The following is a 21,288-nucleotide window of genomic DNA, read 5'->3' on the forward strand; positions in this document are numbered from 1 at the left end:
CTCAATCAGTTCCAGAGATGCCACAGCAGAGCTGGAAGCTGACTTCTGCAAAGAAAAACTGGCAGCATGTCTTAACCCTATGGGCAAGAAAGGCAGCTACTGGCATTCCAAATGGGCATGGCCTGCACCTGGCACCACTGGCTTCCATGTGCTGCCTGCCTTGCTTACATCGTGTCCCAAGCAGTCCTCACCTTGCCATTGTGGCCCCTTTCTTTACCTCACTCTGGGCAACCTCATAAAGTCTAAGGGTTTAATACACAAAACCAAAAACATTTAGACTCATCTCAACCTTGGGCCCACCTATGTCTCTTCCTTTGGAAGACACCAATGCCAAGTACCCTAGAAAAGTAGTGTTCAGTGAGTTCCTGGACACCACCTTCTTGCACCCGCACCACATCCAGCCCACCTTTGCCCCACTGTGCACTGTCCCACCCATTGCCTCCCAGTGTTCACAGTGACACACAGGCTACATCCTCCCTTGCTCAGAGAGGATTTCTGCCCATCAATGCCCCCTCAGCCCTGTACCCCAACACATGTGCCATAAACATACTTGCCAATTCACCTCTGAAAACTGTGCCCATCTCCCCAGGCTCAGCCAAGGGGCTTTGTCCTCCTCAGAGCCTTCTGGGACCCAGCAACACTCTGTAGCCTGCTTTTGTGAATTGTGCCTGTGAGAACCAAGTATCCAGGCTTCAGGCATAGTACAGACCATGAGCAACACTCAAGTGAAACAGGAGAAGTGCCACGAAGAAACTTGGATGGAGTAGAAGGCTCTAGGACATGCGGCTAGCTGGTGGGGTGTGCTGAGAAATGTGTAGGCACCTGCCTTTTCATCTCTGTAGTCTTGCCAAGGTTTGGGGGACAGAAGACACCAAGATGGCCTGAGGCTGCTTGGAATTCAATATGGAGACAGTTGAGATAGAAGTGACGCAAGAGCTCCTGCTGTGTGCATCACTCAGGGGCTTTAGGACTAGGACTTCAAGGTGGTCTCTATGGTGTATTCTTGTTCCCCATATCATCCTTCCCTCTTGTCCACTCTGCACCTGACTATGTCACTTCCTGTTTGATGCCTTCTGTCCCACCTCCCCATCTAGAAACAGGCCTTCTTGCTTTCCCTCTTAACACAACACCTTCACATTCTGGCAACTCCCTGAAAGCCCAAGACTCCCATGGGATGTGAAAATGAGCAGAGGACTCCTAAAGGAGCCGAGGGTGTACACAGGATGCTACCTTGCAACACATACATCCATGCACAAAACACAAGACAGCCCAACATGCAGTGAGCACTGCCACGGCACTTCCTGAAGCCCTGGCTCACCTGCTCACAAAACCTCCAAGCTTGCTTCCATGGGCTATCCATCCCTGGGCTATCCTGCACCAAGCCTAACACAATCCCCTCCTCATTAACCAGGCCCAGGTTGGCTCTTCCTAACCCTCCCCTCTCCCCTTAACCCTCAGATGCTTGCTCTGGCCTGAGGCCCTGAGGTTCCACATGCATCCCAAATCCAATTAGCTTCTCTTTCTAACAGCAACCACCTTAAAAGGGAGTTAGGTTCTACAAGGGCTACCCATCATTTGCAGAAAAAAGCTCATGATCTTCTTTCCTGACTTACACTTTTAACCATTCTCAGCACCTGTCTGCTTGGGTACCTCACCACCTTGCACATCTGGTTAGAGCCTCCCCATCTTCCACACCACACCCTCCCAAGCATGCACCTACCTACCTGGACCCTGAGTACATCCCCTTGTACTACATACCCTCCCACCCCCACACACCTGTTCACCAGGGATGTGGCTCATCTGCCTATTCTTGTAGCCTAAAGACCCTAGACATGGAACTGCTTTCATCCAGTAGACTGGACCCACCACTGGACTGACTGGACCTGGGCAGCTTCCACTGACTGATACAAACTCATAGGACGTTTTCTTCAAACTCCAAAGAAGTGGGGGACTTGGCTCTAGTGAAGTGTGGACCGACACAGGACCAGTTCCCGTGGCCTGACAAAGAAACAGGGATGAGACTGGACCTGTATCGCTTCTCTTTGGGCCTCACTGGTGACAACGAAGCCACAGCAAGAAAAAGGGCCAGGGAAGGTTACCACAGGCCTGAATGCCAGCTTCATTCCAGTGGGTAGGGAGGGGGAGCTCCTTCTAGGCCTTCCTGGCTTCCATCCAGGGGCCCCATTCCCCAAGCCTAGTCCCCACTCCCAGCAGCCCAGCTTTATGACTTCATTCGCTGGTCACTTGGTGACAGTGCTGAGCGTTCCACTCCAGGCCCAGCCTAGCCAGACGCCTCCCCACAGTGGGAATGAGGACAATGCCTGCTGGCCCGTGTGGGGAGGGGATGTAGAGGGCGGCGGCACCGGCCGCTCCTGGCAGCATGGACGATGCGGCGGTCCTAAGGAAGAAGGGTTACATCGTGGGAATCAATCTGGGCAAGGGCTCCTACGCAAAAGTCAAATCGGCCTACTCAGAGCGCCTCAAGTTCAATGTGGCAGTCAAGATCATAGACCGTAAGAAAACACCCACTGACTTTGTGGAGAGATTCCTTCCTAGGGAGATGGACATCCTGGCGACCGTCAACCACCGTTCCATCATTAAGACCTACGAGATCTTTGAGACCTCTGATGGACGCATCTACATTGTCATGGAGTTGGGCGTCCAGGGCGACCTCCTCGAGTTCATCAAGTGCCGAGGAGCCCTGCACGAGGATGTGGCACGCAAGATGTTCCGCCAGCTCTCCTCGGCCGTCAAGTACTGCCACGACCTGGATGTCGTCCACCGAGACCTCAAATGTGAGAACCTTCTGCTTGACAAGGACTTCAACATCAAACTGTCTGACTTCGGCTTCTCCAAGCGCTGCNTGCGGGANGNNAGNGGNCGNNTNNTNNTNAGCAANACCTTCTGTGGGTCAGCAGCTTATGCGGCCCCCGAGGTGCTGCAGGGTATCCCCTACCAGCCCAAGGTGTATGACATCTGGAGCCTGGGTGTGATCCTCTACATCATGGTCTGTGGCTCCATGCCTTATGATGACTCCGACATCAAAAAGATGCTGCGCATCCAGAAGGAGCACCGAGTGGACTTCCCACGCTCCAAGAATCTAACTGGTGAGTGCAAGGACCTCATCTACCGCATCCTACAGCCAGATGTCAACCGGCGGCTGCACATTGATGAGATCCTCAGCCACTCATGGCTACAGCCCCCCAAGCCCAAAGCCATGTCTTCTGCCTCCTTCAAGAGGGAGGGGGAAGGCAAGTATCGAGCTGATTGCAAGTTGGATACTCGACCAGGCTCCAGACCCGAACATCGGCCTGACCACAAACTGGGGACCAAACCCCAACACCGGATGCTGGTGGCACCCGAGAATGAAGACAGGATGGAAGACAGGCTGGCTGAGACTTCCAGAGCTAAAGACCATCACATTTCTGGAGCTGAGGTGGGGAAAGCAAGTACCTAGTGGTGGAGAGGGCCCTGGGGGGATCGTGGTGTGCAGTCTGCACCCACATAAGCTAAGTAGGCAGGTAGGAGCTGAAGAAGGCACAGGTGCAAGGAACAAGTAAAATTCGTCAATTAAACCACTATTTTGATTACGTTCTATTAGCTTTCTTCCACTTAGTAGCAAAGCCATTAACTACTGACCACCAAATAAACCACAAAGTGTATACAAGTACTCAGAGTGCCCAGTGGGGAGTCTTTTTCTCTAGGACTCATCCAGCGCGGGGATCTCCAGCATAGGGGTTCAGGAACCTGTACTCAGGCACAGGCAGTGAGGTCTGTGGCAGAGGAGACCTCTATCACATCTTTTTGCTAGGCTCACACTTCTTCCATCCCCAAGGCCTCCAGCACTGGACAGCTCCATGCCTCTCTCCTATCTTATGCAATACAAGCCATCCCACCCCTGTCTTGTTCTTACACAGTGGTCACTGTCCATTCACTTTAAAGAGGCAATCAAAATCAGAAACCTGTGCAAGTCTCACCACACTATCCCCAGGAATGGGGCAGCCCGCCTGGAAACTTGTTGCTATTTTACCTGTTCTGTAGACCTGCAACGCCCATTCCTCGGCAGCCCTCAAAGTGCCTAGATACCATTTCCTGGGTACCATTTCTCCTTACAGACTCCCTCATGCTAGCCAAATGGTTGATGTGGTCAGCGCTTAGACTGCACCCTTCCTCCCCATCTCCTGTCTCTGCTTCCTTCCCACTTACTGGAGGAATTCCTCGGATTAAATAAAGCTCAAGCTTCCCTAGCTCAGGATCCCAGCTCCAGCCCTGAAGGTCCCAGGGCAGCCTCACTGTGGGTAACTTCTGGTTATCAGAGGCCTGGCCTAGTTTGTCTCTGTTGCCTTGATAGAAAACACTAGATAAACAATTGATAGAAAAATAACTTAAGGGAGGAAATGGTTTATTCGGCTCACACTTCCCATCACAGTTCATCACTGAGGGAAGCCAGAGCAGGACTCAAGTAGGCGCTGAAGCAGAAACCATGAAGGAGTGCCGCTTCCTGGCTGGCTTCCTCTCTAGTTTCCTCCCAGGCTTTCTGACCCAACCCAAGACCACTGCCCTCCTACATCAATTGGCAATCAAGAAAATGGCTGCAGACATGCCGTCAGGCCAATCTGATGAGAGGTAATTCTTCGATTGAGGTTCCTTCTTCCCAGGTGATTCTAGCTTCTGTCAAACTGCCACAAACTTAGTAGTTTAAGGCCCAAGGAGGAAGGTACCCAACCCCAGTGTCTTCAGAGTGCTGAAGCCTCAGAGGCCCAATGCCAGCAGACTAGAAAGGTGGCTCTCATGAAATCAAAGCAAGACTCAGGTGTCAGAAGAGTCTGGTGTGCTGCCCTTAACATAGGGCAGGCCCAAGGAAACCGTAGGCTGGGGAATTAAATCACAGTTTTTGACTCTGTTAGGCCGAGAAGGGACCCTTCAACTCTCTGTAGGCACAGGCTCACAGGCGTAGCGGGCCTCTAGTCACCTGAGGACTAGTTACTCTTAAGTTGCTGGTGCACATGGCGTTTGCATGGAGCCCACACTCTTTCTTCTCATAGTATAACTCGGGCTGAGGTAAAGCTGGTGTCTCAGCAGAGTCTAGCAGGCAGAGCTGAAGAACTGTGGGTCAGGCAGAGCAGCCAGGATGCTGGGAGGTACAGGAAGAGGACTGATCCTGGTGAGCCTGATATGCAGACACCTGATACGAGAGCCCAGAACCAACAAACGGAACGACCAGCCCTGGCTGGGAGGCCCACGAGCTCAATGGTGCAACTTTTGGGGTCTGTGCTATCCTTTACAGTGGAAGGCTCGGGGGTAATCTCAGCAGAGAAGGCAGCTCCCCTAGCGCCCCTTGTTTCTAACCCCGAGACACCCATGAGGGCCCCAGGACATGGATCAGCAGTCCGGCAGACAGTGCCAGGTGTTCTTTAATGAGGATTCAGTTGGGGGCTAACTAGGCATTTCAGCAGGACCTTGGGGAACAGCACCAATGCTATACTTCCAAGGGAGTGGTCCGAGTAATGTGCCAACCTGGCCACGGGGTCAACACTATATATTTGTGGCTCCTGGAATAATCAACTGCCCGTGGTCTGTGTCTCCAAGGCCTGGAGTCCTCTGAGGAGTAGAAAGCTGCCCCAGATGCTCCACGAAGTGTCCCACAAAACATCCACAGGTCCAGTCAGGCCTGGCTCTAAAAGAAGTCTGACGCTTTGCGCCGGGCAGGGAGCTGCAGCAGATTGTCCGTGATGGAGGCTGGGTCCTGTGTGAGGGGTGTGCGTGTAGCAGACCCAGGGGCTGGGGTGCTTGTGGGTGTCTGCGGCCCACCAGCTGGGGTCTTGAGGTGGGAAGAGCGTGCTGGGGATGGTGTATAGCTGGCCCGCAGGGCACGATCTGTGTACTTGCTGGCTGTCCTGCTTACAAGGCGCTGTAGGGCTGGGGACATGGCTGGGCTCAGGCCTTTGGGAGTAAGACTGTGGAGAAGGGACAGAAGAAAGTAGCCATGTTAGGGCGTAAGGGCTGCTTAAGGCAAGGCCTCCCTCAGCCCCTCAGGAGGAGCCTCATCAAGAGACACGGTCCCTCTGAGCTGAGAAGGATAACACTGTTCACACAGCAGTCAGGTCAAACCTGAGGCCCTATGGAACCGCTTCCTTTGGCTGTGGGGCTGGATGGATCACAGCCTTTTGATAGTTGGAGTCTCCTACTTCTATGTAGCTCGGATGACATAGACACCACAGGACTAATAGGAGCCTGTAGTCAGGTAAGGTACGTCTTAGGGAAAGGCCAAGGAGGATACTGAGGAAAGATGATGGAGAGGGCCTCCCAGCCTGCTAGACACAAAGCCACATTCTGCAGCTGAGGAGCAGCCACAGCACTTACAGAGGAACCCTGTGGAAACCCTGGGCTCTGCAGGCTGTGTCCACACATGGCTTTAGAGGCTGAGAGACTAGGAATGGGGCAGGCACAAACTTATCTCTACCCGACTCCTACCCAAGGACCCCGCTGCCTCTCACCTGGCCAAGTTCTCTGTGACTCTCCGCAACGCTTCCTGCTTCTTGGCCCGGTTTTTGGCAGCTGCTTCATTGGCCATCTTCAGGCCCAGACGCTCCCTGCGTCCTGGCTCCAAGATCTACAAGGCAGCAGGCATGTGGGTGACCTGTGCAGGACCTAGGCCTGCCGCCTGGCCAGCCAGTGCACTATCCAGAAGAACAGCTACTGCATAACCTTTTCCTCCTGGCTGCTACAATCCCAGCTACTTCCCCAATAGCCTTCCAAAAGGTTCCTTCTCAACACTCCCCACCCTCAACTGGATACAGTGGCGTATTACTGCAATCCCAGCAACTGGAAGGAGACTGTAGAATTTGAGGATACCCCGAGCTACACAGTGAGACCCTGTGTTAAAAACAAACAAACAAACAAAAACCCCAAAAGGCTCAGTGGATAAAGGCATTTGTTAAAAGACTGACAACCTGGTTGGAATCCCCTCCTAAGACCACGTGGGTGAAAAGAGAAAGAACCACTCTTACAGGTTGTCCTCTGACCTCCACACACATGCTGTGGCATGTGCCATGCATGATGCTTATACACATACTCAAACAAATAAATGTATAACAAAACAAAACAAAAAACAAGGGGCTGAGAGCTGGGAGTGGCGGTGCATGCCTTCAGTCTCAACGCTTGGGAGGCAGATCGCTGATCTGGAGGCAGCTTTGATCCACACAGTGAGTTTCAGGCAAGTCTGAGCTACATAGTGAAACCCTGTCTCAAGAAACAAAAATAAACAGAAGAGCTAGTCCCAGCACTTCAGATGCTAAAAGAGATGGAACCAGGTCCTGGGTAAAATTCCCAACACAACACAAAACAAGAACAAAATCAAACAAACAAACAATAATAGTTTAAACCACATTAATTTCTAACTGTTTTTACAATTGTTTATATTGAAGGTCTCTACTTTTCTGGAACTTACTTTGCTGTTATCAGACTCAGGACCTAGTTTACTTTATCCACAAAGACCTGGCAATCCTGCACCATCCGAAATATCATCTTTCCCACACCTTCCACTCTTTGTCTGTCCCCAGCTTTCCATCCTGCTAGACACTTGGACAACAAAGGACACAGCAGGCTACATCTGCCCTGTCCCCTGAAGAACAGAATTCTCTGCCTTGGTAAAGGTCACTGCGGGTCTAGTGTTGCTTTCGGGGCAACCAGTCAGAGCCCTAGGCCACACAGCATCCTGTCTGCTCCTCTCTCATGTTTGTCTTGGTTATCTTACGTCCCAGACACAGTCTATAACCAAGACCGCCACAATCTCTACCCATGAAGTGTCTAGGTGTGTAGTACATAAACTTTACATCTGTTCTCGGGAAGGACCCCCAGGGTCATGTCAGGGAAAGCGTCAGAGCCACAGAACAAGCCAGACATTCGCTCTGAGAGCTATGCTACCCCTGGTGACTCTGACTCCACTGTTGCACTCAAGTGATCCCTTCCCACCACATTCCAAACTGATCACAGGCGGTTTGGAAGGCCTGGCTTAAAATGATCTGTGACCCAGCCACTAAAGCATATCTATACATTTATCCAACACTAAATCTGAACCTGTTGGCTTTCCACAGAAGATTCACATTCTTGGCCTGCCCATGCATACCATGAGTCACTGGGGCCCAGCATCCTTATAGTATGTACACTCTCAATTCTCAGGGACCTTTCTTTGTTCACTTTCCTAACTACACCAGACACTGTCTCATCCACAGACTCCTGATAGCCCTGAACACTGTGTGTTTTCTCCCCATAGCTCTCAGGGCGTCTCTCTGCTCACCCAACCATCCATGCCATCAGGGTCCACCTGACTGTATAGCTGTCTGCCGACCTTCGGTTTCCTGCTCCACCTGACAGGGGCCACATGATGTCCACCAGGCCCTATCTGACTTTCTGGTCTGCTCTAGGTCGTGACCTCCATTCTACCCACACCTACAATACTGGGTTCAGATTCAATACTGTACTTTCTTATGTACCTTTAACTACGCTATGTAACCAGAGGCTAGCACATAGCCCTTCTGCCTACAAGGCAGTTGGAGTTCCTGGCCTGACTCTGTGACAGTGTAGCCTCCAGACCTGCCTTGTTGCCTTGCATGGCCTCCACTCTTCCAAATCTGTTTGACAGTCCTACCATAATGCCCTCTTCTGCAGAAGTCCAGTGTCTGTGCTCAGTCCTGAGCAGCTGGCACTAAGGTATCCAGACTGAGTCCCAGACTGATCCCCGCTCAGCACAACTCACCTTGAATGTGGGTCCAGGTGTCCTGTCCACATAGGGGCTCTCGGATCCTTCGACTCGAAGGGGCGTGTTCTCAACCTCTCCCCACGTCATCAGTGGGGACTCATTCACACCTGCAGAGGGAGAGCACACACCTCAGGCCGAGTACCTAGTGCTGGAGTTATCTTTCTCTCTAATACATGAAGCCTAGCTGCCATTAAGGCCAACAGACAAACTCCTTTCCTTCCCTCACAACTTGAAGGGAAAATACAAAAACAGCAGCGCCCCAAAGCAAGATGGCTATACTTAGGTCAGGGGAGGCGGGTCTATTGGACCCCATCCTAGCACAGGGGTGCCAATGGAAGAAAACGCTCTTGCAACCATACGGTGCCTTCCTATGTGACACAACATTACAGAAACCAGCACCTAGTGTGGAGGCCATGTGTAGTGCAGCACCAAGGACAACTGGGTTTCACCTGCCTCCCTTGCAGAGACTGTAGGACTAGTGTCCAGGGCGCCTCCACCTGCACAACTCTCCAAATCTATATCTATAAGAACTGTGCATACGTGCAGCAGTCTGTCCATTCATATCACAGGCAAAATCTGAGGCATTTCAGGTCCCATGTTTGTCTTAGTCACGGTTTCTATTCCTGCACAAACATCATGACTAAGAAGCAAGTTGGGGAGGAAAGGGTTTATTCAGCTTACATTTCCACATTGCTGTCATCATTTAAGGAAGTCAGGACTGGAACTCAAGCAGGTCAGGAAGCAGGAGCTGATGCAGAGGCCTTGGAGGGATGTTTCTTACTGGCTTGCTTCCCCTGGCTTGCTCAGCCTGCTTTCTTATAGAACCCAAGACTACCAGCCCAGAGATGGTCCCACCCACAAGGGGCTCTCTCACCCTTGATCACCAATTGAGAAAATGCCTTACAGCTGGATCTCATGGAGGCATTTCCTCACCTGAAGCTCCTTTCTCTGTGATAACTCCAGCTTGTTTCAAGTTGACACACAACCAGCCAGTACACAGTGGGAGAGGCTAGCCTGTGCACAGCCCTGGCCAGCCTGGGCTTATAGCCTATTCCTTACCAGGAGCAGGAGAAGGAGTGGCAACAAATCCAAAGCCGCCCACTCTGGGGGACTCCTGGGGAATGAGTTCCTTGCCATCAGGGCCGACCTTGCCCTGTTTGTGCTGGGAGAAGGAGAGAGACCAGTGTCAGAGGTTCTCCATGGCTGTCTATGGTACGTGCTGAGGTACACATCAGAAGCACTTCCCCTCTCTGGGAAAGAGCTGGGGCTCTAGGAGAGAGGGAAGACCCCCCATTCTCACCTCTCCCAAGGATGTGAAGAACTGAAGCAGTGAACGTTAAGTAGAGGGTGCCCCTTTCCTCAAAAAGAGCCTCTTGGGTTGCAATGCTACAGAGGGCCAGTGCTGGCTCTCCCCTGCGGCATCTGAGTCTTCCCATCCCCTGCCTCGCCTCCAACCCCTCGCCCCCAACCCCATGATGATCAGGGTCATTCTGAGGGCACTTACTCATCCTGATTGCAGGATCTTAGTGGCCAGGCTCTTTCTGGCACTTCCCAGTATACAGCGCTCTACTCAGCTCGCTGACTGCTACATACATACACACACACACACACACACACACACACACACATATATATGGTATATGCATATAGGTATAGTCTCTAGAAGCTTTTCTCCTCTCTGGCCAACATCATAGGAGCTGGTATGGGCTAGAACCATAGGTCATATGGCTAGCCCCATTGGAAGGAGCCAAAAGGAGATACAGGTCCTGCCACACAGAGGCTGCAGTAGTTCTGACAATTAAGCTCCATCTAGCTTCAGGAAAACCCTAACGAAAAGGGACAATCTAGATGGGAGAAGCCACACCTCTCCAGTTTTCCCAGCATACCTGTTCAGCTGCCTGATGGCTCTGCTAACTCACCTGGGCATTGAGGGCAGCCGCCTGCTGAAGCTGGGACCTGCTCAAAGCCTGACTGAAGGGGTCCCGGAGGAAACGTGTGTTCTTATGTACTATCTGCCGCGGTTTCTTAAACAACTGCTCTTCATCAGGGACACCTTTCAAAAGAAGAACAAGGTAGCAGGGCTCCGGGGGGGCGGGGAGCCCCATGCCTCACCTCAGCCTTACAAGTCATGCAGCCTGAAGGCTGAGCGTCTACCTCCTCAGCTAAGTCACCCCTGGCAGGGCGGAGTAGAGCTACCTCAGCTCACAGACCCTCAACAAAGCAGTACAGAAGACCACAATGTCCCAAAAGTGTCACACATTGCCCCAACCCCAAGCTGGCTCAAAGGTAACAAGACAGACCACTGTAGGCCTTGTCTTCTGTCCTGTTCACTCACCCTCGGGATAGTACATGAGAGAGTTCTTGGCCTTGTACTTCCAGGTCTCCACTCCAGCCTGACTGCTCTCAATGGCTTGATGCTCTGCCGATGGGAGTTCAAGATTATCTTTCTGTCGCTATAGTGACAGGGGGAAAGTAGGGTCAGAGAGGCACCCAGACCCTGTACCTGTGGCCCTGGGACTCCATCCCAAAAGAAGGTGCCTTTGTTTTCAAGCTCCAGGGCTACCTTCTCAAATTCCTCCTCGGCCTGGTAGAGCCACGCGTGCCTTGCATGGCTTTTTTCCTTGGCCACCTCCATGATCTCTTGGAAGGAGGCGTTGTCCTCACTTGTGTAGTGGCTCAAGAAGACATCCAGGCTGGGCAGCGGCTCCTTCTCCTCCTCCTCCCCAGCCTCTCCTGCTAAGGGTCACAAGTAGGGAAACACAATACGACACACAGCATGATTAGCACTGCAGGGCTGGGAAAGATTGTCCCACTACGTAAGAGCTAGAACCCTAGCTCCTGCTAGGTGACAGACTAACTCTGATTGTTCAGGTAGACCCAGGTGGCAACCACGGCTGACTGGCCAGCTCTATTGATCGGCTAGATTCCAAGAGAAATCTGGGATTGGGTTGACTCGTGAAGAGGCAGGGTCAGATACTAAAGCAAAAGCTCATGATGACAGTTTAGTAGGCTCTTCCTCTGCCCAAAGTGTATTAATCCTGTAGGATCTACCTCTACAGTCCCACGAGCTCTTCTTTCCTCCTGGAATAGTCTTTCCCTTCCCTTTCTGACTGATATTATGGATGAGTGGTGGCCACAAATGCCTCAGGGTCTGACAGTTAATCCCTAAGGCAGGAGCCCATATGGCCCAGGGCTCCATGGAGTACCAAAAAGCCAACCATACCACCTTGATCCCTGCTACCGAGGAAAGTGATACTTTTTTTTTGTTTTTGTTTTTTTTTGACAGGGTTTCTCTGTATAGCCCTGACTGTCCTGGAACTCACTTTGTAGACCAGGCTGGCCTCGAACTCAGAAATCCGCCTGCCTCTGCCTCTGCCTCTGCCTCCCGAGTGCTGGGATTAAAGGTGTGCGCCACCACGCCCGGCGAGGGTGATGCTCTTGAAGATTCAGCACTGCAAGTTTCAGGGGGACATGTGAAGGGGAGATTTCTCATCCATTCTACTAGCAGTCTTGACCACCAGTCAACGCCAAACACAGTGGTTCTAAGTTCAAGTCCTGAGGTTAGAAAAGGGTGACCTTGGGCCAGGTGGTGGTGGTACATGCCTTTAATCCCAGCACACAGGAGACAGAGACAGATGGGCTATTTGAGTTCGAGGTTAGCCTGATCTTCAGAGCAACCTCCAGGCCAGCCAAGGCTATTGGTAAAATATATGTATAAAAAGAAACACCTTCAAATTGTCCTATTTCTCTGCTGTAGTTCAATTAAGGATCAAGCTCCAAGAAGAACTACTACCATAGCATGTCCCTGGCAGGAAAGGCTGGGCCACTGAGAAAACATGTTTGTGTGAACATGCTGCACACTCGCTCTAGTACAGTATGCTGTCCACTAGGACCTGGCACAGAAACACCTTTGTCTACCTCTAGTGATACATCCTCCTACTGACCCAGAAATCTTACTTATAAATCTATAAGTAGATTTATAAAGAGTTCCTCCTAACCTCAAGATACATCTCATACTTGGTATGGAAACACGTCAAAGACAAAACTTTCATCTGTGCTACATGTGTCTGTTGATGGTACAGCACGTGTTATTCTAAATTTGGAAGCGAGACCTAGACCCCTCTCTCTGGGAGGGCTCACCAGTTAGTAATTAGGGTGAGAGGCAAGAAACAGAAATGCCCCACGCCCCGCACCCACTCACCCCCCCCCCCCAACAGTGAGGGAAACACAGTGAGACTCTCTGGTCTCAACAAATCAGAAAAACGAAAGGCACTCAGTGATGAACAGAGTCCCAGGCGGCTCCAACGTTACACAAAAGTTCAAGAACCCAGAATATGTACATATATTTTACCAATAGCCTTGGGCTTCCACCTCTAAGCCCAAACAGGTAACATCCGAATACCGACCTGAAGGGAGAGACACAAGCGACTGCCTTGGAAGAAAGAAGGTGGAGGGGCCTAAAGCATTTTCAGGAGAAAAAGCTCACAAGGCTGGCACACTGGGACGGTACTGGGCTCTCGTTCCAGAGACAGGCCAGAGGCAGAGAACACAGCGCCGCCACAGCTGGGAGCTGGCCTCAGCTCTTCTCCCTCCCAGACCAGTGTCTCTGACCCCAAGAGTTGCTACTTAGGTGACCCTAAGAAAATTCACAAGAATACAACTCCCAAGCAGTCTTGACTATGAGACCAAAAATGCGAGTTCACTCACCTTCATCCGGGTCTCGGCCCTGGGGCCGGGGCTTGCCACCCAGCACAGCAGAGCCTGGGTGTACCTCAGGAGTTTCAAAGGTGGCTGGAGTAACATCTGAGGGAAGCAAATCAGAAATTAGAGTGAGCCTTACGTGACAACAGACTTTCCCTAAGCCCTCTAAAGCAGCACCCGTCCTCCTTACAGGGTGGTGGAGGTTCCCGGGATATCTTGCCCAGGGCAGAGCCAAACTTGATGGCAATCTGGCGCATGCGCTCCAAATCTCCGTTTTCCTCAGCCTCCAGGTACTCCTTCTGCGCCTGTAGCTTCTCCACATCAGGGAAGAAGTCTCTCTGGATAACTGTCTCAAGTCCCTGCCATAAGCAATCAGAACAAAGGCCAGAGTTGTCATGCGGGAACCCTGACGCACAATCCGCCACTGTCCACGTTCCACCCCTTAGAGACCTTTCCCTTCTGCCTACCTGGACGACTATGATCTGCAAGATAGGTTCAGAACTGCCTTTCCTAGTAAGGCTGTCCATCCCACATAGCTCTGGTGTATTATTATTTAACATTACTGAACAATCTCTTGAAGCCCATGAGATCCCTCACTAACTGATCTCTTTGCTGGCTCCGTCTAGAACACACCAGCCAGACTAATGTGGATACTGTCATCCTCCCACCCAGGAAATTTTATTCCAATCTAAACCTTTCTCTTGAAAGCCAGTCACCACTAACGCCACCACAAGAAAAAGTCCTCAAGATTTCACATCCAGCCCGCCCTTGCTGGGAAGCTGCAAGTCTGTACAGTCAGCTGCACGGCGATGGTACAAGCCAGCATATCCCAGAAGCATCCTAAATCTAACCAGTCTAACTATGTCGGCCTGTTCTCCAGCGTGTTTGCAGTTGGACCCTTAACTCGAGGAGCAACTGAGACCCATTCACTCAATGACGTGGCCAGTTCCACTGTCTAATTTCGGGACCCCCAGCCTTTGACACTTTACAGCCTCCCAGTCGTCTTCACCATCACTCGAAAAACGTGTCAAAATTCTACCTATACCGCAGGAAACTATTTCCTTGACCCTCAACAGAAAACTGGATGCCCACTTCTGCACTGTTTTCTTGGTCCTCAATGTTTTCCAACCCAAAGACAGTTGCTCCACTTCCAAGGGCGGCTGAGAGCGCCAGGATCAGAAAAAAATTCAAAGGACTAGACAGGGACGCGAATAGGGGGAAGGGCCCGGAAGTCGCCAGCGCTCGCACTGAGCTGGTACCTCGATGTACTCTTCTTCATCCAGGACCCGCTGCCTGCTTCTCGCGACTCCGGCCTCTCCAGCCTCCCCAGCCGCGCGCTTCCTCGGGGGCGCGGACGCGGAGGACGGAAACAGAGCACCCGCCGAGCTCCCGGGCGTCCCCATCGCTATCCCAGAACCGCTCGGGCGGCGTCGGCACCGCTCCAACAGCCAGCCAATGGAGAAGCAGTATTTTTGTAACAAAGCCGGCGCTCCAATGATGTCACTGGGAGCGCCGGATCTTAAGAAAGTTGTAGTCTTTTATCCCCACCCGCGTTGCTCATGCCTATCTAGACTATGATCACTAGGGGGAGCTGTGAGGTGACTGTTTGACGCCGCAGTCCCTCTGTTACAAGTTCCAATTCTTTAAAAAAAAAAAAAAAAAAAAAAATTGCAGATGCTTCATAGACATTTTTAAATACTTCAAAAAATGTGGTTACGTATGACTTCCAAACACAGAAAAAGAACGCTAAGATAACTCTTCCCGTATAGTTATCTAACAAAATTTAAATGAAAAGAACGAACAAAAGGGTGCTTAAATCTCTGGTTGGGTTTATTAGTTCCCTGTCTGCCAGGATCGGCTTCCCAAAAGAGGCCTGTTCTCACTGAAAGCATTCGTGGAACTTTCTTCCTAAGGGAGATCATGAATTAGGTGGAAGAAGTTCTAGCCCAGAATGATTCGTTACAATTTTCCTTTTCCAATGACCTCGTCCTTCATTGTGAGTCACTAGGGACTTTATGACCACGTCCCTGCGTCCATAGAGCTGACCATACAATAGGAAAAAAACACCTGTTAAATCATGCTGCAAGTGTGTAAAGTTACATCTGTGACCTGCAAGAAGTCTGCACTCAGAGAATCTCAGTTGCTACACAGGGCATGTCAAGTGGCATTTTCCCAGGCAGAACATGGTTGTCGATGGAAAAGATGAATGGATGGGCATCAGGAAATGGGAAGGCCCAGCAGTGAGATGGAGCAAGGCATACACCAAAGCAGACCTTTACTCACACAGTGCGCTAAAGAAGGAGCTGACACCAGAGGGGGACAGCCAGGTTGCACAGTATCTTTGGAGTCCTGGCAAGAAATATTATTTTTAGTGAACTCAGGTGAAAACCAGAGAAAACTGCAATGGTTACTGTGCAAGGGAACGCAGCTTTGATGAGGTTGGTGCGCCTGAAGCTGCACAGGGGCTAGTTTCTGGGACTTATCGATATGTTTAAAGGTGAAATCGGCTGGACTGGGCATGATTCGGTAATGGACAGAAAGCAATTAGTGATCAAGAACTCTGTGACTTATGTGCCTTTAGCAGACCAGTGAATGGGGAAATGGCTTGCTGTACATATGGTGTCTGCAACAAGCCTGTGGGCTTCCAAGTGTTGTCAGTACAGGGGACAGGCCTGGACTGGAAACAGAGAGGTGGGAACTGGAGCCTAAGGATGGAAAAGATACACCAAGAAGAGTATGATGGGGCAGAAGAGATGGCTCATCCGTTACAAGCATTTGTTGCTCTTCTAGAGGATCTGGGTTCAGTTCCCAGCATCCACACAGTGACACACACCTATCCATAATTCTGCTTTCAGGGGTTCCAGGATCCCCTTCTGATCTCCATGGGCACCAGGCAAACACGTGGTGCACATGTATATATACAGGCAACACACACAGCTATGCACTTGCACCCACGCATCCACGCACACAGCCAGATTCCCCCCATCTGTGAAGCTGGTTGGTAGTGCCTAGAGGCCCAAGGTAGCAAATCCCCAGGAGGCCTTGCCACCATCTACCGGCTTTAATTCCGATGAGGGAAACATGGTACTAGGACTGGGGACCTGTTGAGCGGTGCTCTGCAACACGTGTTGATCCCCACCCCACCCCACCCCACCCCAACTCCCTGGAAAGGGAGAGTGGAGCCAGTTCCTCAGTAGGTGTGGAAACAAAGCCTGAGACACAGGGACTTCAAATCCTGGACTGTTCTGTGGTCTTTGAAGATCTTGTTTATTTCTTGGCATCAGCTCAAGGCTGAGATGAAGGTGCAGATGCAGGGATCTGGAAATTACCAACCATAACCTTCTCCTTCCACAGGTCCTGACACCAGGGCCCTAAAGTGCAGGGCCTTTGAGGACAGCGTAAGCCCAGGACTGAACAGACACCACTGCCTTGCATAAGAAGGTGGGATAACAGAGAAGAGGCCAGTCTTGGAGACAGGCATGAGGTGGGGAGTTAGGCATGGAGCCAGGGCTTCTCTAGGTGCTGAGGGCGGCTGAGGAAGTTGACCTGCTCTGTGTCTGCACTTGACCTGCAGGAGGTCTCTGGTTCCTGCCCCACATGCCCTCCCTTCATGGGTGAGAACACTTTGGATCCCGTGGCTCCCAGCCTTAGTCCCTGTTCAAGTAGCAGGTCTGTCCCCCTCCTACTTCCTTGTGCTCCGCTTCACAAAGCCGGAAGAAACTCCGGACACCATCAACAACTCTCCTTGGGAGGTTTCTTAGTCCCAGGCAGGAGCCTTGACGACGAAGAAGCACGCTTTTGGTGTCGCCACTTTGCCCGGCGGTTCTTGAACCAGACCTGAGGAGGAGGGAGACCAGGACAGCTCAGGCCCCAAGGACCCACCATCCAAAGCACTTTGGAAGGGTAGGTGGTAGACGTCACCATAGAGGTGTAGGTGAATGGAGCTGTACCACCTCCTTCCCTCACACACAGAAGAAAAGGCCCAAGACTCACATACTTTCCTCATCTTCCCAGTCTGAGCCCAGTAGCAACCACCAGGAACTAGCTCGCTTGCTCTCTCTCTCTCTCTCTCTCTCTCTCTCTCTCTCTCTCTCTCTCTCCTCCGTGTAACTGTGTAACCTAGGTGGCTAGGCGACTTCTTACTATGTGAGGAGAATTACTGATGAATTCATGATCCTCCTGCCTCCATCCCCCAGGTGTTGGGATTACAGATGCATGCCACTATGCCTGACTAATTTTGAACATTTCTTAACTTTCTCACATCTGGGGCAGGAACAAACCCGTATTCCATCATCAGGGGAAACTGGGGAGCTGGACAAAGTCAAAGAAAACGACTCTTGACCCCTTCCAGTTCCAGGGACACCCAAATAACGTGCTGGAAGAACTGTCCCCGCGCCCCCATCGAGTGATCATAGGGTCTCCCTCCAGTGTAGACGGCCACGAGGTGAAGCACCGTCTGGAAGGTCGGTCTTTGAAAGAGAAGAGTGGCGCCGGAGTTGGCCTCCAGGCTGCAGGCTGAACACCTACCTCCACGCGCTCCTCTCGCAGGCGGATGCGGACCGCCAAGCGTTCGCGTGTGCCCACGTCTGGATACTGGTTCTGTACGAAGAGCGCCTCGAGTGCCTGCAGCTGCTCCTCGCTGAAGATGGTACGGTGGCGCCGCGTGCGCCGCTGCGAGCCGGGACCGCCCGTGCCAGTCAGCGCCGGAGAGCCTGCGCTCGACGCCGTCAAGGGGGAGGGCGTGGCGGGCGCCAGCCTCAGCGGCCAAGCCAGCCGCAAGCCTGCGGGACGGGGCGGGGCAGGGTGGGGTCAGGCGTAGGGTTACGGTTCCAGTTAGGGTTAGGGGGGGCCAGGCTCGCTCCGCAGGCCGCCCCGCGAGATCCCCGTCTAGCCTTGCCCCTCCACGCGCACTCACCCGGCCCCGACGATGTCTCCGGGATTCCGCGGGGCGCAGCGCGCGGGTTGCAACAGCAGCAGCAGGCGCAGGGAGCAGTGGGGACGGGTGCTTCGGGTTCGTCTGGCTCGGCGGGGTTCCGGCCACCGACGGGCTGCGGTGGCCGCGCCGCGGGCCTGCGCTCGGGCAGGCTAGAGAGGATGTGCTCAATGGAGAAAGGGCAGGGTCGCCCGGGGTCCCTGCGGCTGGCAGCGCTGCCTGCAGTCGCCATGCCCGCGGGCGGGCGGCGGGAGAGGTGGAATATATACATAGGGAGGTGGGAGGTGCGGTAATCCCCAGACCGGGCGCCGCGTTCGCGCGTGCTAATCCCGTCTCCAGTCTTCAGAGAGCTAATCCCCGGCCACCGAGGAGGGCAAGCCCCTTCGTCTGGGTACCGGGGACTGCGCTGGGAGCAGGGAGCCCTGCGCTCCGCCACGTCTAAAGGAAGGGATCAGGAGCCCACCCTTTATGTCTTTTAAGGCACGGTCGCCTGCCAGGAGGAATGCCAGGAACCTGGAAACCTCAAACTCACAGGGTCCCCGCCACCTCTCTGCCCCTGGCTTCCCTCGTTCTGACGCTACCCATGAAACTGGAGATTCCTGGAATGATTTCCAGTGAGCTCAGCACCCTGTCAGCAGGATGACCCTACTTGACAGCTCTTGCTCACTTTTAAGCCCTGGTCTGAATCTCCTGTAGAAAATACCTACCGTCTCCAGGGTGGGAAGCTGAGTCTGACGTCCAACTCATAAAGATTCGCCTGCTTCTTGTCTCCTGAGTGCTGGGAGCAGAAGCGCGAGCTGCCAATTAAGCGCCTTCTTTCTAGAGTCTAGAAGATTTTCCTAACCCTGTCTAAGGCTGGTACTCTTGTTATCTCCTGTATAAAAGGTCCCTGACACCCTTGCCCTGCGTACATCAACATCTCCCTCACACCACATTTTCTAAGAGCTGTCTCATGTGCCCCTGCCCTACCCTTTGCCCAGGCCAGTTCTGCTTTGCCTACAATATAACTTCTGCCCCCTGTTCTTTCCAACGAGAACAAATACTTAGCCCGATGTATGTCATTCTCAATTAGAAGCTTTGGACCTCTGGGCCTTTGCTTAAGGCACTTTTGATCTCTGAAAATATGTCGTGTGTCTTTCAGGAAAGAGCAGCAGACTGCCTCACTTTTACTAAGCATTGTGGCTTGTCTAATGTCACAATACTGATCAACTATCAAGGGTTCTTCCTAAGGGGACAAATGTTGAGAATGGTGACCCAAGTCTATAATCACAGGATTCCAGGGGCTCCAGAGGCTGAGGCAAGAGGATTACTGTGGTGGAAAGGCCAGTCTGGTGAGATCTGTATGTATGTATGTATGTATGTATATATATATATATATAAAATATATATATATATATATATATATATATATATATATTTTAAGACCGGTGTGGTGATACCTTTAGTCCTAGCATTTGAGAGGCAGAGGCAGACAGACCTTTGTGAGTCCCTGGCTCGTCAGAGCCATGTAAAAAGTTCCTGGCCAGCCAGAGCTACAGAGCAAGACTCTGTCTCAAAGGAAAAAAAATGATTTGTTCTTAGGGTTTAAGCAGTCACTAGGTGTGAGATGTCCAGAGCTCCACTGGACATGGGGTTGATGTCCCAGGAAGACTAGCAGCCATGGCAGGCAGCATATCCAGTTATCCATCTCCCACATTACCAAGTCCTCTTATGAGTTCTGCTGACTGCAGAATTGCTGACTCTGGTACCAGTGAGGACTCTATGGGCTTGAAGTGATGGACACAACTGTCTCATCCATCATAGAGCATTCATCTGAAAGGCTTACGGGTAGCACCACTAACTCTGTGTGACCTTTCCGCCTGCCTCATGGTCACAGAATGACTACCACAGCCCCAGACCTCCTATGTGTTCCTTTGGATGCAGAAACCGTGTCTAGCAGACATTCGTGTAGAACATCTGTGCCTAAACCCACCTCAATGCCCAGGGGTGTGACGTGGCCCGTTACTCTCATGTGCTCAGAATGGGACAGCAAGGCCAGGGGCAGGAAGGCCTCTGGGATTTCTTCCTGTTTCTATGCCCATGGCCTTGCTTCCTTTCTCTTGTATTTCTCTCCCTGTAGGAAGATGGCATGGTGCTCTGTCAAAGCTGTGCCCTTGGGGACTTCTCCCTCAATGCTGCCATTCAGGACCATGTTGAGGTGTCAGTGATCCAGGCTCTGTGGACTTGGTGGCAGTCATTTGTGCATGTGGCTCATTTGTGTCTTCTGAACTTGCTTAGAGCGGACTGGGGCAATATCACTTTGTGTGTGTGTGTGTGTGTGTGTGTGTGTGTGTGTGTGTGACACTATTTCTGAAAGTATCAAGCAAACAAACATATAATCACCCCAAGTAGGGAAGCAGTGATAGCCAAAGTAAGAACACTACTGAAGCCTAACTTGGTAGGGTTACTAGGAATATGGCTGAGGTTACAGCAACAGAAATGACTCAAAGACAGCTGTATATAACTGGTGGATTGAGTAACACCGGCCCCCATAGGCTCAGATGTTTAATATATGACACCGGTAGGTGGCGCTGTTTGCATAGGTTTAGGAGGTGTGGTCTTGCTGAACTTCACTGAACTTGAGCTTTGAGTTTTAAAAGGCGTGCTAGGAATGAACTCTTATTCCTCTAAAACCGTAAGCCCAGAAACCCTCCTTCTGCAAGTTGCCCCATCATGTTTCATCACAGTAATAGACACGTAACTAACGCAGTGACCAAATGTCCTATCCTGCATGGGTGACAGCTCTTTTTTTTCTTTTGGTTTTTTTTGAGACAGGGTTTCTCTGTGTAGCCCTGGCTGTCCTGGAGCTCACTCTGTAGACCAGGCTGGCCTCGAACTCAGAAATCCGCCTGCC

At 51.8% G+C, this 21,288-nt stretch overlaps 3 protein-coding genes across 4 annotated transcripts; 1 reads left to right on the forward strand and 2 right to left on the reverse strand.

Annotated features, from left to right (window-relative positions):
• Positions 1-2,286: 2,286 nt before the first annotated feature.
• Tssk2 (testis specific serine kinase 2) lies at positions 2,287-3,670 on the forward strand. Its single transcript, XM_021209909.1, has one exon. It carries the CDS (start codon positions 2,381-2,383, stop codon positions 3,455-3,457), a length of 1,077 nt encoding a protein of 358 aa, XP_021065568.1. The 5' UTR covers positions 2,287-2,380; the 3' UTR covers positions 3,458-3,670.
• Positions 3,671-4,175: 505 nt separating this feature from the next.
• Positions 4,176-14,902, reverse strand: Ess2 (ess-2 splicing factor homolog). 2 transcript variants are annotated; one of them, XM_021209348.2, is made up of 10 exons: positions 14,722-14,891; positions 13,653-13,821; positions 13,469-13,564; positions 11,325-11,497; positions 11,097-11,214; positions 10,681-10,814; positions 9,821-9,923; positions 8,759-8,868; positions 6,498-6,613; positions 4,176-5,957 (listed from the first exon to the last, which is right to left on the reverse strand). In XM_021209348.2, exons 1-10 carry the CDS (start codon positions 14,863-14,865, stop codon positions 5,678-5,680), a joined length of 1,443 nt encoding a protein of 480 aa, XP_021065007.1. In that variant the 5' UTR covers positions 14,866-14,891; the 3' UTR covers positions 4,176-5,677. The 2 variants fall into 2 exon arrangements, with proteins under 2 accessions (XP_021065007.1, XP_021065008.1); XM_021209349.1 differs by having other exon boundaries at positions 4,386-5,957; positions 11,325-11,494; positions 14,722-14,902.
• A 1,809-nt stretch (positions 14,903-16,711) lies between these two features.
• Gsc2 (goosecoid homeobox 2) lies at positions 16,712-18,677 on the reverse strand. The gene is made up of 3 exons (XM_021210060.2): positions 18,378-18,677; positions 17,990-18,243; positions 16,712-17,299 (listed from the first exon to the last, which is right to left on the reverse strand). The coding sequence occupies exons 1-3, from the start codon at positions 18,664-18,666 to the stop codon at positions 17,195-17,197; spliced, it is 648 nt and encodes a 215-aa protein (XP_021065719.1). The 5' UTR covers positions 18,667-18,677; the 3' UTR covers positions 16,712-17,194.
• Positions 18,678-21,288: the final 2,611 nt, after the last annotated feature.

This window comes from Mus pahari, chromosome 12 (genome assembly GCF_900095145.1).
Source record: "Mus pahari chromosome 12, PAHARI_EIJ_v1.1, whole genome shotgun sequence".
Lineage (NCBI taxonomy): Eukaryota > Metazoa > Chordata > Mammalia > Rodentia > Muridae > Mus > Mus pahari.

What these genes read in the sequence shown, in the direction of transcription:
- Ess2 (XM_021209348.2), bottom strand. Translation starts at nt 14,865, where the DNA reads ATGGGGACGCCCGGGAGCTCGGCGGGTGCTCTGTTTCCGTCCTCCGCG. An exon ending in CCGGGAACCTCCACCACCCT is followed by an intron (nt 13,565 to 13,652) that starts GTAAGGAGGACG and finishes TGCTTCCCTCAG; the next exon opens with ATGTTACTCCAGCCACCTTT. An exon ending in GTCACAGAGAACTTGGCCAG is followed by an intron (nt 5,958 to 6,497) that starts GTGAGAGGCAGC and finishes CCTTCTCCACAG; the next exon opens with TCTTACTCCCAAAGGCCTGA.
- Gsc2 (XM_021210060.2), bottom strand. Translation starts at nt 18,666, where the DNA reads ATGTATATATTCCACCTCTCCCGCCGCCCGCCCGCGGGCATGGCGACT. An exon ending in GGAGACATCGTCGGGGCCGG is followed by an intron (nt 18,244 to 18,377) that starts GTGAGTGCGCGT and finishes CCCGTCCCGCAG; the next exon opens with GCTTGCGGCTGGCTTGGCCG. An exon ending in TGCGAGAGGAGCGCGTGGAG is followed by an intron (nt 17,300 to 17,989) that starts GTAGGTGTTCAG and finishes CCTCCTCCTCAG; the next exon opens with GTCTGGTTCAAGAACCGCCG.